The sequence below is a fragment of the Neophocaena asiaeorientalis genome, unplaced genomic scaffold, assembly GCF_003031525.2.
Source record: "Neophocaena asiaeorientalis asiaeorientalis breed wild unplaced genomic scaffold, Neophocaena_asiaeorientalis_V1.1 scaffold216, whole genome shotgun sequence".
Taxonomy (NCBI): domain Eukaryota; kingdom Metazoa; phylum Chordata; class Mammalia; order Artiodactyla; family Phocoenidae; genus Neophocaena; species Neophocaena asiaeorientalis.
Window position 1 is genome coordinate 939,341 of NW_020175825.1, and position 16,873 is coordinate 956,213.

The following is a 16,873-nucleotide window of genomic DNA, read 5'->3' on the forward strand; positions in this document are numbered from 1 at the left end:
CAATGAACATTTTGGTACATGACTCTTTCTGAATTATGGTTTTCTCAGGGTATATGCCCAATAGTGGGATTGCTGGGTCCTATGGTAGTTCCATATTTCGTTTTTTAAGGAACCTCCAACTGTTCTCCATAGTGGCTGCATCAATTTACATTCCCTCAAACAGTGCAAGAGGGTTCCCTTTTCTCCACACCCTCTCCAGCATTTATTGTTTGTAGATTTTTTCATGATGGCCATTCTGACCATTATCTCTGTGCTTTCTATCCTGTTCCATTGATCTATATTTCTGTTTTTGTGCCAGTACCATACTCTCTTGATTATTGTAGCTTTGTAGTATAATCTGAAGTCAGGGAGCCTGATTCCTCCAGCTCCATTTTTCGTTCTCAAGATTGCTTTGGCTATTCGGGGTCTTTTGTGTTTCCATACAAATTGTGAAATTTTTTGTTCAAGTTCTGTGAAAATTGCCAGTGGTAGTTTTCCCCGAAAACTGCTTCTCCCACGTCTTTCCCATCTCAATAAAGAACATCCGTCCATTTGCAAAGGCCAAAACTTTGGAGTCACCTTTGGCTCCTCTCTCTTACATCTCACATCCAATTCATCAGTCAATCCTATATCCTACATTCAACAGATTATCACAACCCTCACCATTTCCATCCTGGTGTAAAACACCATCATCTCTTGCTAAGATAACTGCAACTCCTAACTGGTCTCCTTGACTCTTCCTATGCCCCCAAAGAGTCTTTTTCAATATAGTAGCTAGGATGATACTCTTAAAATGTGTATCAGATGTCATTCCTTTACTCAAAACTATGTGAGGCTCTCTGCTTCCCTCAAATTAAAAATCAAAATCCTTACAGTGGCCTTTAATGTCCTATGCTACATTGCATCCCGTGTTCTATTTAACTTCATCTCTTGCTACTTTTCCCTGCCTTACTTGCTCTAGCCACTTTGGCTGCCTTGCCATCTTTTAAACATATCAGGCATCCTTCTGCCTGGAATGCTATTCTCCCAAATAGCTACATAATTCACTACCTTCTCTCCATTAGATCTTTCTCAAATGTCTCTTTTTCAGTGAGGTCTTCCCTATTTTAAAACTGCAATCCTGTTCACCATTACTTACTTTACTTTTCTCCAGAGTATTTTTCACCTTATGAAATATTACATATTTTATTTTATTTATTGCCTGTCTCTCCTACTAGAATGTAAGATACAGGAAGAAAGGAATATTTTCACTTGCTTTATTTATTGCTAAAACCAGGGTCTAGAATGTTCTGTCAAAGAGTAGGCACTCCAATAGTGGTTCTTCAGCCTCTATTGACCTATGAAAACTACTTTCCATGTTCTGTTACTCAGGGTTGGATCCATTGTCCCTTTGATTCTTCTCACTCTCCAGTGTCCCTTTGATTCTTCTCACTCTGCAGTGTCCCTTTGATTCTTCTCACTCTCTCTACTGAATCAGAGTTGACTACTATCATTGACACTTATCTTCGAGTCCAGAATCACAGAGGACTCTCGGATAGAGAAGTGTGCAGAACTGCCAATTTCCATCAGTAATCCTAAAATCTGATTTATTAAAAGATACTTTACAGTTAGAGTCTGTGTTTTAAAGAAATAAACCATTAAACCAAAACCATCTATTGCATGTCTTTCATTTCCTTTCTGTATGACATTTCAGGCAATCTTTGCAATAATGATGCTATTATATACTATAATCCCTAGAGGCTTGGGCTAAGATTTAGTAAATTAGAGTGCTGGTCTTGGCAAAGCCAGTAATTTAGGTTCATATCCTTTAACTTCTGTGTCTCAATTTTTCTATCTTACAAATGGGGACTATTCTGGCCCTTTTACATAGTGTCTTATAGAAATTATTTGTATACATCTTTTCTTTCCATTGCCTTTGAAGATTGGGGCTGTTTTTATTTATCTGTGTATATCACATGCTATTTACAATGTTTAGTAGATCAATATATGCATGGATAAAACAGATTTTAGTTTTAAGCATGAAATTACCTATGTGGAATTACTTCAAAAACATATGATGTAATATAAAAAATACTATTTATTTTTACCATAAAATGAGGCTTAACAGATTCCCAGGAAAAAAAGGAGAAATTACATCTTTTCTCCCCAAGGAGAACAAATTTATTTACTTACTCAGTATGAAAATTAAAAAAAAAAAAAACCAGCCACTCATTTTCCTCCATTCTTTTGTTCCCCATCATTCCAACAATACTACTGATTTATCCTGTAATTTAAAGACCATAAATTTGGAACTTTAAACCTCAAGGCTTTACTATTCTCCAGCATCCACATCTAGTGATACCAAATTCCATCACCTTTTTTGTTTCTATTTCACAGCTCCATCCTTCTCATCTGCATTTCTGTAGCCATGATGTTAATTTTAAATTAAGACCATTGAATGTTACTACATTTTAGCAAAAAGTGGTATATTTAGCCTCTTACCAGTACATCATGCACCAAGGCTTGATATGTCCAAGTATGGTGTAAAGGAGTTGCCAAATCTATGTTTCTGTCAACAAGGACTAATAAAGGCCTTTGGAAGCTGTAAATATATTAAAAAAAAAGTTATGTAACTCTTAATACCTGTGTATACATCTACATTCTTCTACTACTTTCAGTATATGTCATTTTCATATGAACAGTAAGTATACTAATACTGACATTCCATAATACTTTGCTTTCTAAAAAAATTTTCTAGTACAATCAAGTAAAGCAATGCTTTGTACTACCTAGAGCCTGTGTATGATGCTAGATTATAAGTCTTACTTAGGGAACTTTCTTAAAGGAAAAAAATCTATACAAATACTTCTACAGAATAATTTTTTTTTTTTTTTTTTTTTTAAAAAAAACTTAAAAAAATCTTTTCAAAAAAAATTTTTTTTTTTTTTTTTTTTTAGCGGTACGTGGGCCTCTCACTGTTGTGGCCTCTCCTCTTGCGGAGCACAGGCTCCAGACGCGCAGGATCAGCGGCCATGGCTCACGGGCCTAGCCTCTCCACGGCATGTGGGATCTTCCCAGACCGGGGCACGAACCCGTGTCCCCTGCATCAGCAGGCGGACTCTCAACCACTGCGCCACCAGGGAAGCCCTACAGAATAATTTTTATAGTTATCAAAGTAAGAATAAGTTGCTTTTGCTCAGATTTATATTTTACATTTTTGAATAAAAGGAAAAAAAGAAAACCCATTGTCAGGTTCAGGGAAAACAATTACAGAGAGTAGGATCTTACAAATTTATACAAATGTTCAATCGTTTCATAAATTACAAATTCCAATTTTTTCCTGAAAACACAAATTCAAAAAAGCAGACTCAACAGAAGAGGCTCACAAAACCCTATCCCATTATAATATATGAAACCAAAACATTATACGACAACAGTAACTAATTATATAATTACTCACTTACCAGACATGTCATGTATTGTTTAACTCCATCACTATCATTTAGATATGAAATAAACTACATTTAAAGCAAATTGAGGCACAAAGTCATCTGGTTACCATGTGTCTCCAGAAGGCATAGAGATTTCACTTTAGAGGCACTACTGTATCAAGAGTACACGTCAATTTTCAATAGGCATTGCTACCTGATTTTATTTACTATATGTATTTTCTCCTGAAAGACCTCTGACAATTTCAGTAACTCATTACACCCTACTGGGTGTAAGACAGTGAACTCCCAACTGCATTAATTATAAGACTTGGCGATAAAAAGGTAGGAATGGCACGCTTACCACCTTCTACCATCGTTCATTATTCCAGAGCTAGGTGGAAGGTAGGGAGGATAGCCTACGGCAGGGTTTCTTAACTCAGCACTACTGACATCTGTGGCTGGATAATTTCTTATTATGGGAAGTTGTCCTGTGAAGTGTAGGATGTGTAGCAGCATTCCATAATGCACCCCATTAGATTCCAGTAGCAACTACCCAATTGTGACAACTGACATGTCTCTAGACATTACCAAATTCTCGTTGAGAATCATTAGCCTACAATTGGATTCAAATACATTTAACAATAAATAGTCTGACAAGGCTGCTGACCCCTAATTCAAATAATTTAGAAATGCATACAACAAACTAAAAGTAAGACAACTATATTATGATCATGTGAATACACTAAAAAAAAATTTATCTAAATAAAACAGTGCCTTTATATTGGTTTCTAAGGCCTATACAAGAGCACAATAAAAAAGGAACTGTTCAGTAAGGTATGACATAGTGGTTGCTTCTGTTGAAAAAAAAAATCAGATGAGAATTTGATATCTCTGCTCTACTTAATAAGAAATATCATTATTTAGAAGAATATTTAGACCAGCGATGAAATTGCAAAACAGTTTAAAGTAATATGGGAGGTGAAACAGTTGAACAAACAATTGAAACACAATGTTAGTATCAACTGCAAATTATAGGAATAGTATATAAAACTGTAAGAGCCATCAAATTGACTTAAAATGAAGTCTACCATAAGAGTATAATTCCTGGAAGGCAGTTATACTGAGTATCAGTTTATTTTCACAGGCTTTATTTATTAATTCACCTAAAACTAGGGATAATAATTAATTTTCCAAAATACTGTCTATTCCCCTTGAAATAATTTTCAGCCATTGGTGTGGGTTTCTTTACTTCCTCACCCCAATACTGTCCATTATTATCATTATTATTTGTGTGTGTGTGTGGTACGCGGGCCTCTCACTGTTGTGGCCTCTCCTATTGTGGAGCACAGGCTCTGGACGCGCAGGCTTAGCGGCCATGGCTCACGGGCCCAGCCACTCCGCGGCATGTGGGATCTTCCCGGACCGGGGCATGAACCCGCGTCCCCTGCATCGGCAGGTGGACTCTCAACCACTGCACCACCAGGGAAGCCCTGTCCATTATTTTTAATAAACAAAAGTTAAATACACTATAATGGACAGTTTTTTAAAAAAAATTTCTATTCAATAATAAATGAGCAGTCAGTAACTTTGGCATTATCTATTTATACTAGACATGGTAAAAAAGACAAAAATATTTTGCCGGTATTTTAATGTAAAAATGGAAACCAGTTAATAGACAGGTAGAAATAGACATAGGCATCACAAGTTATTCAACTTACTTTTTTTCATTACCAAGAGGCTTAATGATAATTAAAAGGAAGTGGCTTCTTACTGCAAAAGCCGTATAAACAGGGCTTCCCTGGTGGTGCAGTGGTTGAGAGTCCGCCTGCTGATACAGAGGACACGGGTTCGTGCCTCGGTCCGGGAAGATCCCACATGCCGCGGAGCGGCTAGGCCCGTGAGCCATGGTTGCTGAGCCTGCGCGTCCAGAGCCTGTGCTCCGCAACGGGAGAGGCCACAACAGTGAGAGGCCCGCATACCGCAAAAAAAAAAAAAGGCCGTATAAACAGAAAAATTTATCCTACAGATGATATAAATGAAAAACAAAAAATTCTAACAAAAGAAGGTAAATTAAATAAAATATTCCATTTGTATTTTTAAGAACGATTTGAATCAAAACCCTGATCTAGACTTTCCAGTATAAGGGTATTCTATCAGACAAGGAAAAACAACCCAAAAAACTCTACAAATGTTTCATTTTCAAGCATATAAGGTGTATTAACTAACATAATACCTGAACTGGCCAGCTCCAAGTGTGTCACCTGTAAAAAGACTGTTTCTTGCATCTCTCAGATTTTCCCGAAGTTTCTTATCTAGTTTCTGAAAAATGAAATTTTACATTAACTCTTTTTAAAAAAATATTTAATTTTATTGAAGCATAGTTGATTTACAATGCTGTGTTAGTTTCAGGTGTACAGCAAAGTGATTCAGTTATACATACACATATATTCATCTTTTTTTAGATTCTTTTCTTATATAGGTTATCACAGAATATTGAGTAGAGTTCCCTGTGCTACATTAACTCTTGAAGAACAGTTTCAGACAACTTTGCATAGGGTAATACACATTGTATTCTTAATTTTGGAACTAAGAAATTTAGAATTCCTTTACAAAACAGCAATTCTCACATTTTAGCTTCTTTACTATTCAATATTATCCTAACTTGGACTTGAAAAGACCAATGCTTTTTCTATTGTGACTCAGACCTGATTTCACTAATAATCACTTTTTTTTGACTATTTTTACTTTAGGTATAGGAAACGTTTTGCAGTAATAACCCACACTCTCTCCCAAAGCATAACTTGCTGCACCGAGGAAGCTATCTCAATAGTGGTGGTTGCAAGAGGCTCCAGAATAGAAATGGAATATGTGAAAGAAACTAGCCCTTTATCTGTCAGTGACTCATTTGGGCTACTAAAACTCAAAAATGTTAGTGTATCTTCCTCCATCTTTCCATAGCATTTACCTTCTTTTCAGTAACTCTGTAATTTCTCTAATATCTTATTTTTTAATCTTTAAAGCAAATTCTTGAATGCTCATTTTACACAGAATGTCCTACTCCAGTATTATGGGAAAGCAAAATACACTTCATCATGTTAAAAATGATTACAATTGTTAATAAATGTTTGCTAAATGAAGTTAAATATTAAATGATTTGAGGAATCAAATAAGTGTAAGATACTACTTAGAGAGACAAAGCTAAATGAGGAATATTTATTTGAGTAAAAAAGAAACAGGGCTGGAATAGCACATTCACATTGGAATAAATCATTTTACTCCATCACATGATCACAATGATTACTTTTTATTTTTGGTGTAATCCCAATGTTATAAAATAAAAATATTTGCCTTTGGCACTTAATATATAACCCATAACAACTGTATACATACTTAATATTAACAAAAATACTTGAGGTATTTAGGGAAAACAACTGACACATTATTTATCCCCAATGGATATTTGCATGAACTCACCACTGCTACCATTTCTGCTGCTGTTCCTCTTGAACATCTGATTATAGGGACAGCACCTATTTTAACAACAGATGTTAGCAATGATTTCAGCTCTTAATAATTAAAATGGATACTTATAAAATACATCAGCCTCAAATAATAACATACAATAGATATATACAATTTCAGGGTACAAACATAAAAGGATTTATAATCTTGAAAATAAAAGCAAGGTTTCAGAAATAGACCTTACCATTTATAAAGACAACATGAAGGGAGTCAGAAAAACATGATTTTTATATTGTGTGGGTCAATCAGTGTGACCATATTTTTTCAATGGACTGACTAAATCAGCACTTTGACTAATTTAAAAGATAATATCAATAGAAAACACATTCTTTGCACAATGTAAAATGCTCCTAAAAGTTGGCCTCAGTTTATTATCAAATCAACTCATTTTAGACTTCTTAATTTCTCTCTATTATTCCAAGTTTTATTGAAGGCTGAAATCCTAAAATGAGAAAAAAAAATTAAACTGCACTGAAAATCTCATAAAACAAAGAACACTGTAATACTTATATGCTGAAATTCTTACATTTTAGATTCTATACAAAGCATGCTCAGTCACTTGTAAAAGTAAAAACGTGAAATATCAGTACATTTTTTAAAACTTTGTTTTCTTCTGATGGCAAGCTATACATGTCTGTCCTAAGAAAATCCAAATAATATTAGAAATGTACAAAGTTAATCCTCTTGATTCAAGCATCCCAAAATAATCCCATTAAGAATTAGATATGAATGTTTCCAGGTTATATTCTACATATAGTCTAAATATGTGTGTGTGGAGTGCATAAAAAACAAAAATAGGATATTTTGCATACCATCCTTAAATTTGCTTTTTTTCCACTTAATTTATTATTGATATCTTTCTATGTCAGGTTGGCAGTAATTTCAACTTTTCCTTTAAGAAAAATCACTTTCTGATACTCTACATAATAAAAGTGGCTCTAACACTTCAGTGGTCTGTACACTTCTTTTTCAATCTACCTTAACCTTGAAAATATAGTTATCATCAAGCAAAAATAACCTTAATGTCCACAATAACTCTAGCATTCAGCAAAATTCTGGAGACTGTGTGCAAAAATAGAAAGATTAATTATGTCCGTTTAATGACTAAAAGTGGTATACATGTGCATTCTTTAACAAACAAACAAAAAAAGACCCAACAACAACTCCATTTGAAGGTACTGAGAGCAATCGAAAGCAAGCAGAAAGTGGAGGAGGGTAAAACTCTTGAAAGAAGAGAAATACTTGAACAGTGAGAGATACTTTTAACCAGCTTTCCTCTTGAGGGTACTTTCCAGTTTGCATGGCACAGAGGAGAAAGAGCTCAAGCAGAAAGCAGAGACTCACTGAGCTGGGAAATCAAAGCCTGGAGTTCAGGGCTGGAAATTAAAGGGAAAAATCCCTGAAAGGAGGGACCCGCAAAATCTGTATGCAAATTCTCCTCAAGCTTTTGTCTATATCCTAAACTACGCATGTATCTCTCAATTTTCTCATTTGTGAAAAAGAGAGAAATTTTATTAATGTAGTGTGAGGATCATTTTAACTGAAGTTTTCAGTGTCTGCAAAATTAAAATCGCCATTAGAGGATTTCTAAACATACCCATTATTAATAGTAATGAATAAAATCATACATTAGACATTAAACACAATGTAGCTGTAAGTAAATTTAGATACTCCAAAGAAATGTTTAAAATTTTGAGAGTATGTTGGATAAGTGTTTTACGTAAAGTTACTGTTTTCTGGAGCCTTGGGAGTTTGCCTTAATACTTACCAGGCATATATCTCTCTAATTAGAAGTGCATTTGAAATTTTTCAAAATGAAATATTAAAAGAAAATTAGCAGGCACATAGGTGAAGCCACCAGCAAACATTCAAACAATATATTAGGAAGTTACAATTACCAAAGACATCTAAGGTGACAACTCAAGAGAGCTGCTAAATGCTAACTTCATCAAATTATTAGAAGAATTGTGGTTTTATATAGTACAGAATGTATATTTTATCTCAACTCTGGAGAGAGGGATTGTAGAGATCCAGATAGATAATAAAGGATCATATTGCAGTGTAACAAGTTAAAATGAGCTGTTAAATAACTTACTTTCAAGAAATAAACAAAGGTTTGAAAACTTACCCAGTGTAACAAAAAAGCAAAAGAGGCTGTCAACAATAGTGTCCATAACAGTTTCCATTTCTGTGTCTGTGATATCTGGTCTATTAATGGCTAAAATGACATAGATAAAGGAGAAGAAAGTGACCAAAATTTATCCTTTATTTTTATTCAAATTATTACTCAACACCTATCAATATTCAGTTTGATAATACTTATAATAGTTAAAGAAGTAAAATTTTTTATGCTTTAAATTTTAAGTGAACAAGTATCCACAAAAATTATACTTCAAAAAAATACCACCTCAATATCAGTAGTAGTAATGAGTAGTATCAATATTAGAGCAGTAATAATATGAAAAAACCCACCACATAAATTATACAAAATTTTTGCCAGAGCAAACAGGAAATATCGACTTCCATAATTTTATTCACAAACATTAAATGGCCTCAAGAAACTTACTGATCTTACTATCCAAATACTGCCAGAAAAGGACAATGTATCAATAAATCAATTACGGCAAGACCAACATCACATACATTTTCTTTGTATTATAACAAATCATATAAATTTCTTTTCTGATCTACTAGACTGTACTTAAGTGGTTCTCAAACTCCATTGGACAGAAGACTCATTCCAAGAATAGGAGAGAAGAGAAAGAAGTTTCTCTGGAAGCTATTAAAAATGAAAGACTATTAGCCCTTTCCCTCAGGGATTCAATTCAATAGATTTGGGATAATTCTAGGTAATCTGCAATTCTGACAAACACCTCAGGTGATACTTGGGGCTACACATTTTTTTCTTTTCTGTCCCATTTCTTTCTTGGAAATTTAAGAACCAACATGTCAAATGTTTTTAAAAGGTAAGAGTAATAATGGTCCCTAGCCAGGAGGGAAGAATAAATGGAGAGGTGGCAAGCCTACTCACTAGGTTGACAACCAGTGACTTTGCTATCCTGGCTGCTCTACTACGCGATGGCTTCCACATTTGAAAAACAGGTTGTTGGGGCTACACTTTAAGAAACATTGCTGTGAAGACTTTTCTTGACAAAGACCTTGCCTTATTCATCTTCCTATCTCAGAGTACCTAGGCTCAGTGTCTGACAAGTAAGATGCTCAGTAACTGTTTGTTAAAAGACTGTCTGGACTAAAATATTATCTATATAATACGTTTAATTTCCCAGCATCTTGAATGTGAAACCAAATATAAAATTCAATACAACTTGTGATCAGCATAAGAGGAAATCAGAATCCAACTGGATGCAACAAAGTGTTCAAAGAAAGTATGGTACATGCAGAGAACATAAAAATAACAAAGACTTTAACCATAATCTGGATGAGGAAACGTGCTGCTATTCAGTATTGCAGACTGCCATCTATCCAAATCAGATGACAGAAATGGCATAAGGATACAACGTGAATTATGTAAATTCAGGGGATACCAATCCAGTGAAATACTCAGCTCATTCTGCCAATCACTGGTTCAGGTAAAATCTATATGAAGCCTCCACCCTTCAGGTCCATACCCTTCAGTCCCACACCTCTGAAACAACTGACCTCAACAGTCAAAACACTGTCCATCACTAACTTCAACTCACTTTCAACAACAACTTGGTTTGTCTGAGACATTAGCCTAAGTCTAACTAAGGTGACAAGTCTGCGTCCTTTATTGGATAAATTCCCAATCGTGGAAAACAGGTGATAAAAATTGAATCCATGGTATCAATATGGTTGATTTATGTTTTGAATAATCTGTTTAAGATTATTAATTAAAGCACTTGTAATGTTTGAGAGGATTTGCCACATAATTACATAATAATTAAGAGCACTAACTCTGGAGTGAGTGCCTGGATTTAGTAACCCAGTTTTGCCATTTCCTTATCAAGTTACTTAGTATCTATGCCTCAGTTTTTTCATCTAGAAAACAAAAATAATATTAATTCCTACTTCATTAAGTTATTCTGAGGAGTAAATGAGCTTATATTGTAAAATATGTATAGGGCAATCTACTACTATTATTATACTATAATTATACTATTGAGAATCTGGGTGATTAAGCATGTGATTATACTTTAAAATTAATAAATTAAATTTATACTTTTAATTCAATAATTAATTTCTGACTTGTGATTTTTAAGTTGAGAGATATAAGAAAACAAATTTATAAACACTTGAATGTTTAATGAATTTAGACTCCCTATAAATTTAATTATTTTTAATAATTATTTAAATATTTGGGCAGATTTTTTTTGTTAGATTTATAAAGTTGCCTGGTCTGGTATTTGAAGTACTTAAAACTACTCAGCCATAAAAAGTCATGAAATTTTGCTGTTTGCAGCAACATGGATGGACTTGCAGAGTATTATGTTAAGTGAAACAAGTCAGACAGAAAGACACATACTGCATGGTATCACTTATAAGTGGAATCTAAAAAATGCAACAAACTAGTGAATGTAACAGAAAAGAAGCAGACTCACAGCTATAGATAACAGATAAGTGGTTACCAGTGGGGAGAGGGAAGGGGGGACAACCTAGGGGTAGGGATTAAGAGGTGCAAATTATTATGTATAAAATAAGCTACAAGAATACATTGTACAGCATAGGGAATACAGCCAATATTTTATAATAACTATAAATGGAATATAACCTTTAAAAATTGTGAATCACTATATTATACACCTGTAACTTATATAATATTGTACATTGACTATACATCAATTAAAAAACAAATAATTAAAAAATGAATAGGCTGAACTTATAAACGCAACTTAAACTGTTTAAGGAAATTTAACAAACTAAGTTTGTTGACTAAGTTTGTTAAATGAGACTGATTATAATTTAGTCAGTTCAATCTGAGTTAAAGAAAAAGTAAAGGTGCTTGTTTTCAAATAAACAGACTTATAAACAAAATTTACAAGTTTATCTTAAAGGCTTAAGGGAAACTAGGTTTTAAACATGTAACTTAAGTAGCTAATTAAGTTAAAGGCCAATTAAATGTAAACAGACTTCTGTAAATAACTACAGTACTGTCAAAAATCTCTTACAGGGGCAATTCAGCAAATACTTACACCCATTTAGAGATGTTGCTTAATTTCAGCAAGAAGGCATACTATGGAGCTCAGTGAAACCAAAAGATTCATGCTCTCTTCTCTTGGGAGCTTACCACCTGGTCCAGTGTGTTATGATAGAATACCACTAGTATTTTGAGCAGAACGATTTTCTGTGTGAGTATGGTTTACACACTGCAGAAGATTTAGCATCCCTAGTCCCTGCTCACTAAATGCTAGTGCTAATTGTGACAATCAAAAATGTCCTTACACATTTCCAAATGCCCCCATGGGAGGCCCCTACTTTAGAACCTCTGAAACTCTAGTCATCCCCAAACATCTCAATCCTTAGGTATCAAATTAATAATTATTTCTATGAATTAGCTAATCACATCTTTTGTAGTCTGCAATTTTCTTTAAAATATTTGACATAACTAATCAATGGGCACAAAGTTTCAGTTAGGCAAGATGAATAAGTTCTAGAGATCTGCCATACAACATTGTACCTAAATCAACAATACTGTATTATATACTTAAAAATGTTAAGAGAGTAGATCTCATGTTAAGTGTTTTTACAAAGAAAAAGAATCAGCATAGACAATAAAACACGGTGTGGGTGTCCATGTGCCTGTGTGCATGTGTGTGTGTGTATGCATGTGTGTCTGTTAACTGTGTGTATGCGTGTGCGTCTGTTAAGTTTAATCTACATCCAAGGAATGGTCAGTTTATCAAAGCTGGGAATACAAACTTCAGAGGTGGTTAGATAGCATTTGATCAAATACCAATACTCAAACCTACCACTGCATGAACAGGGTGTAAGAATCAAGGGTGTCTAACAACCTATATTTGAGAATGGTACTTATATCAATACTTCATTCCATAATAGGACATTAGTAGCTGCTGACTCTTTGTTGTTGTCTGATCTTGACAAATAGCAACATTAACCAACCTTTTCTGAGTGCTTAGGATATGCCAGTAACTTTTCCAAGCATTTTACATACACGAATGCATTTAACTCCCATTAAAAACTCTGAGGTAGATAGTACTATTATTCCTGTTTTACAGATTTGGAAACTAAAGCACAGAGAAGCAAAGTAAACTTGTTCTTGTCCAAGGATCAAAGTACTAAAAGATTAACTGAATCTTACTACTAAAATACTGTCTTACACACCATGAGTGAACCACTCGTGCAAGTTGCTGTGGGGTAACTAAAAGGTCAGATAATTGGTCCTTCATTGAGCTTACAAAACAGATTTAGTAAGTGTTGTCTACATGTGACAGAACTCAAGTCTCTGAGACTTGTTTTCTTTATGGGCTGTAAACAAAGCTGGTTCGGGAGTGCACTAAACATGTTTACTATTGTTTTTCTACAGTACACTGTTCATTTTGTTAACAATGAATTATAAAATTCCTATTTTTACATACCACGATATGAAACAAGCTCCTTATTTTGATTACATAATACAAACATATCATCTTCCAAAGTAATAAAATTGAGATACTGATCGAAAACCTAGAAACAAAAGAAAAGGTTTTCAAATCAATTTTACAATATTGAATGCACTTTTAGTTTGATTTAATCTACTAATGATAAAATGAATAAAACTATAATTATATTCAATAACTAAAAATTATACCATGTAGCATGTAGATTGCCAAATTGGACAAGAATGAGAAAGTAACATTAAAAAGCAATAAAAAAAAACAAGACTCTGGGCAATAAATTGTCAAGGAGAGTAACAGTTTCAGAAAACAAAATTTAAGAAGATATAAAATTTTAAAACAAATTGTGGTTGGGATGGGAATGGATATCAAATATGAAGAAAAACCACAATTTTAATTTTTATATTCATTTTAATCATACTTCTCTAAGAAAGTCATAGTAACTGTTTTTACACTGTGAACTATATTTATAGGTGGGGAAAAGTTACACTAGTTCTTTAGAAGTGTAAAACAGGAGAAAAATGAAGAAAACTATCTGAGATATGTTAAATGTAGTTAAATTGAAAACTGTTCACATATTTCATGTAAAACTAATGATAAATTTTGGAAGAGAAAGAATAAGACATAAGCCTTAAAAACTAATCAGAAGTAGTAGTGGACTATCTAAATCTAAGAATGAAAAATCTATTAGTATGAAAGAATGGGAATTAAATGCATGGTTGTTTAGTCTTTTATTCGCCCTGTATCATTCTGTAGAATTTTCAGTTATAGCTTGTCCAAATTCAAGAAACAAAGGGCAAAACAGGGCTACAACCAAGAATATATTTTATAGATTTATTTATAATTAAGCCAAACATGACTAAAAGTGACTATGATATAGAATTGCTGGCCTTCTTTCTTATAATATGCAATATAGCCCCCTTGGATACTCTCTCCTAACTAAAAAAATATCTGAAGATAGTATGGTGACTATAGTGGTCACTGATAAAACAATGTCAAAATATTCTGGGTATAATTTATGACAATACAACTGTCAAACTATTTCTAAGCTGAGCTAAAAAAATTATATAAATCCCAGCCCAAAACAAAAATAGATTCAGCTTCGTATTTTTGTCTTTCAAATTAACTAAGTAATAAGTTCCTTTAGTTTGGTTTATTTTGCCTAGTCCAAGTTGAAGATAATTTACACTATCAGAACTCTTTCTAGAAGTATTGGGTCTAAATATTTCTTAGGTTGTTCCAGTCCTTTGTAAATTAGACACCAATGTCTATTTATAGGTTTCAGAATATTACTAAATTTTACATTTAACAAAATGTTATCAGCCAACCAAAACCTCTTACCTTGGCTACTTGTGTTACTGCACTAGCTGCTAATGCTGCATTTGCAATATCTTCCAGTTTACTTCTTGAAATAGCAGAAATAAAATTTAAATAATATGATTCATAGAGTTGATTTCGAAGATCCTATGAATACAATGAATACTTCATTCTTATAGGATAGTATAAAGGATAATGACCAATGCAAATCTTTTAGATGCAATAAGAGCAAGCTTTTAGAGGATAATATGCATATTTAAAAGACAGGTTATACAAATGATACAAAAAAAGTATCCCAGGAGAATAAAGTTATGAAGAGGTACTGGTTACTTGGTTACCAGATATAACTGACATGTATTTTAATAATTAAAGTTATGATACTATAATTATATTATCAATAAAACCCTATTAATTACAGTAGTGTACAAAACTGCTTTGAATTAGCATACTTGTATATTAGCATACTTCTTAAAAAAATCCAGGAGAGGGGAAAGGTGGTGGAAGAGTAAGACGCGGAGATCAACTTCCTCCCCACAAATACATCAGAAATACATCTACACGTGGAACAACTCCTACAGAACAACCACTGAACACTGGCAGAAGACCTCAGACCTCCCAAAAGGCAAGAAACTCCCCACGTACCTGGGTAGGGCAAAAGAAAAAAGAATAAACAGAGACAAAGGAATAGGGACGGGACCTGCACCAGTGGGAGAGAGCTGTGAAGAAGGAAAGGTTTCCACACACTACGAAGACCCTTCGCGGGCGGAGACTGCGGGTGGCGGAGGGGGAAAGCTTCGGAGCCGCGGAGCAGAGCACAGCAACAGGGGTGCAGAGGGCAAAGCGGGGAGATTCCCGCACAGAGGACAGGTGCCGACCAGCACTCATCAGCCTGAGAGGCTTGTCTGCTCACCCGCCGGGGTGGGCGGGGCTGGGAGCTAAGGCTCGGCTTTGGTGGGATCTCAGGGAGAGGACTGGCGGCGTGAACACAGCCTGAAGGGGTTAGTGCACCACGGCTAGCCGGGAGGGAGTCCGGGAAAAGGTCTGGAGCTGCCGAAGAGGCAAGAGACTTTTTCTTCCCTCTTTGTTTCCTGGTGCACGAGGAGAGGGGATTAAGAGAACTGCTTAAAGGAGTTCCAGAGACAGCAGTGAGCTGCGGCTATCAGCGTGGACCCCAGAGATGGGCATGAGACGCTAAGGCCGCTGCTGCCGCCACCAAGAAGCCTGTGTGCGAGCACAGGTCACTATCCACACCTCCCCTCCCAGGAGCCTGTGCAGCCCGCCACTGCCAGGGCCCTGGGATCCAGGGACAACTTCCTCGGGAGAACACACAGCGCGCCTCAGGCTGCTGCAACATCACGCTGGCCTCTGCTGCTGGAGGTTCACCCCGCACACCGTGCCCCTCCCTCCCACCGGCCTCAGTGAGCCAGAGCCCCTGAATCAGTGGCTCCTTTAACCCCGTCCTGTCTCAGCTAAAAACAGACGCCCTCCGGTGACCTACACACAGAGGCGGGGCCAAATCCAAATTTGAGCCCCGGGAGCTGTGCAAACAAAGAAGAGAAAGGGAAATTTCTCCCAGCAGCCTCAGGAGCAGCGGATTAAATCTCCACAATCAACTTGATGCACCCTGCATCTGTGGAATGCCTGAATAGACAACGAATCATCCCAAATTGAGGCAGTGGACTTTGAGAGCAAGATTTATTATTTTTTCCCCTTTTCCTCTTTTTCTAAGTGTGTATGTGTCTGTGTGAGATTTTGTCTGTATAGCTTTGCTTTCACCATTTGTCCTAGGGTTCTATCCGTCCTTTTTGTTGTTGTTTTTTGTTTTGTTTTTTTTACTTAAAAGGAAAAACTTTTTCTTAATAATTATTTTTTATTTTAATAACTTTATTTTATCTTACTTTATCTTATCTCTGTCCTTCCTTCCTTCCTACTTTTTCTCCCTCTTGTTCTGAGCTGTGTGGATGAAAGGCTTTTGGTGCTGCAGCCAGGAGTCAGTGCTGTGCCTCTGAGGTGGGAGAGCCAACTTCAGGACACTGGTCCACAAGAGACCTC

At 35.2% G+C, this 16,873-nt stretch overlaps 1 protein-coding gene across 2 annotated transcripts in view; it reads right to left on the reverse strand.

Annotated features, from left to right (window-relative positions):
• SCFD1 (sec1 family domain containing 1) overlaps positions 1-16,873 on the reverse strand; it is a 127,262-nt gene that overhangs the window by 79,907 nt on the left and 30,482 nt on the right. For both annotated transcript variants that reach the window (XM_024732666.1, XM_024732667.1), the window contains exons 5-10: positions 14,846-14,968; positions 13,487-13,574; positions 9,040-9,129; positions 6,864-6,919; positions 5,623-5,708; positions 2,461-2,560 (exon numbers count right to left, since the gene is read on the reverse strand). In XM_024732666.1, coding sequence (XP_024588434.1) covers positions 2,461-2,560; positions 5,623-5,708; positions 6,864-6,919; positions 9,040-9,129; positions 13,487-13,574; positions 14,846-14,968 — 543 coding nt within the window. The remainder of the gene's footprint in view (positions 1-2,460; positions 2,561-5,622; positions 5,709-6,863; positions 6,920-9,039; positions 9,130-13,486; positions 13,575-14,845; positions 14,969-16,873) is intronic.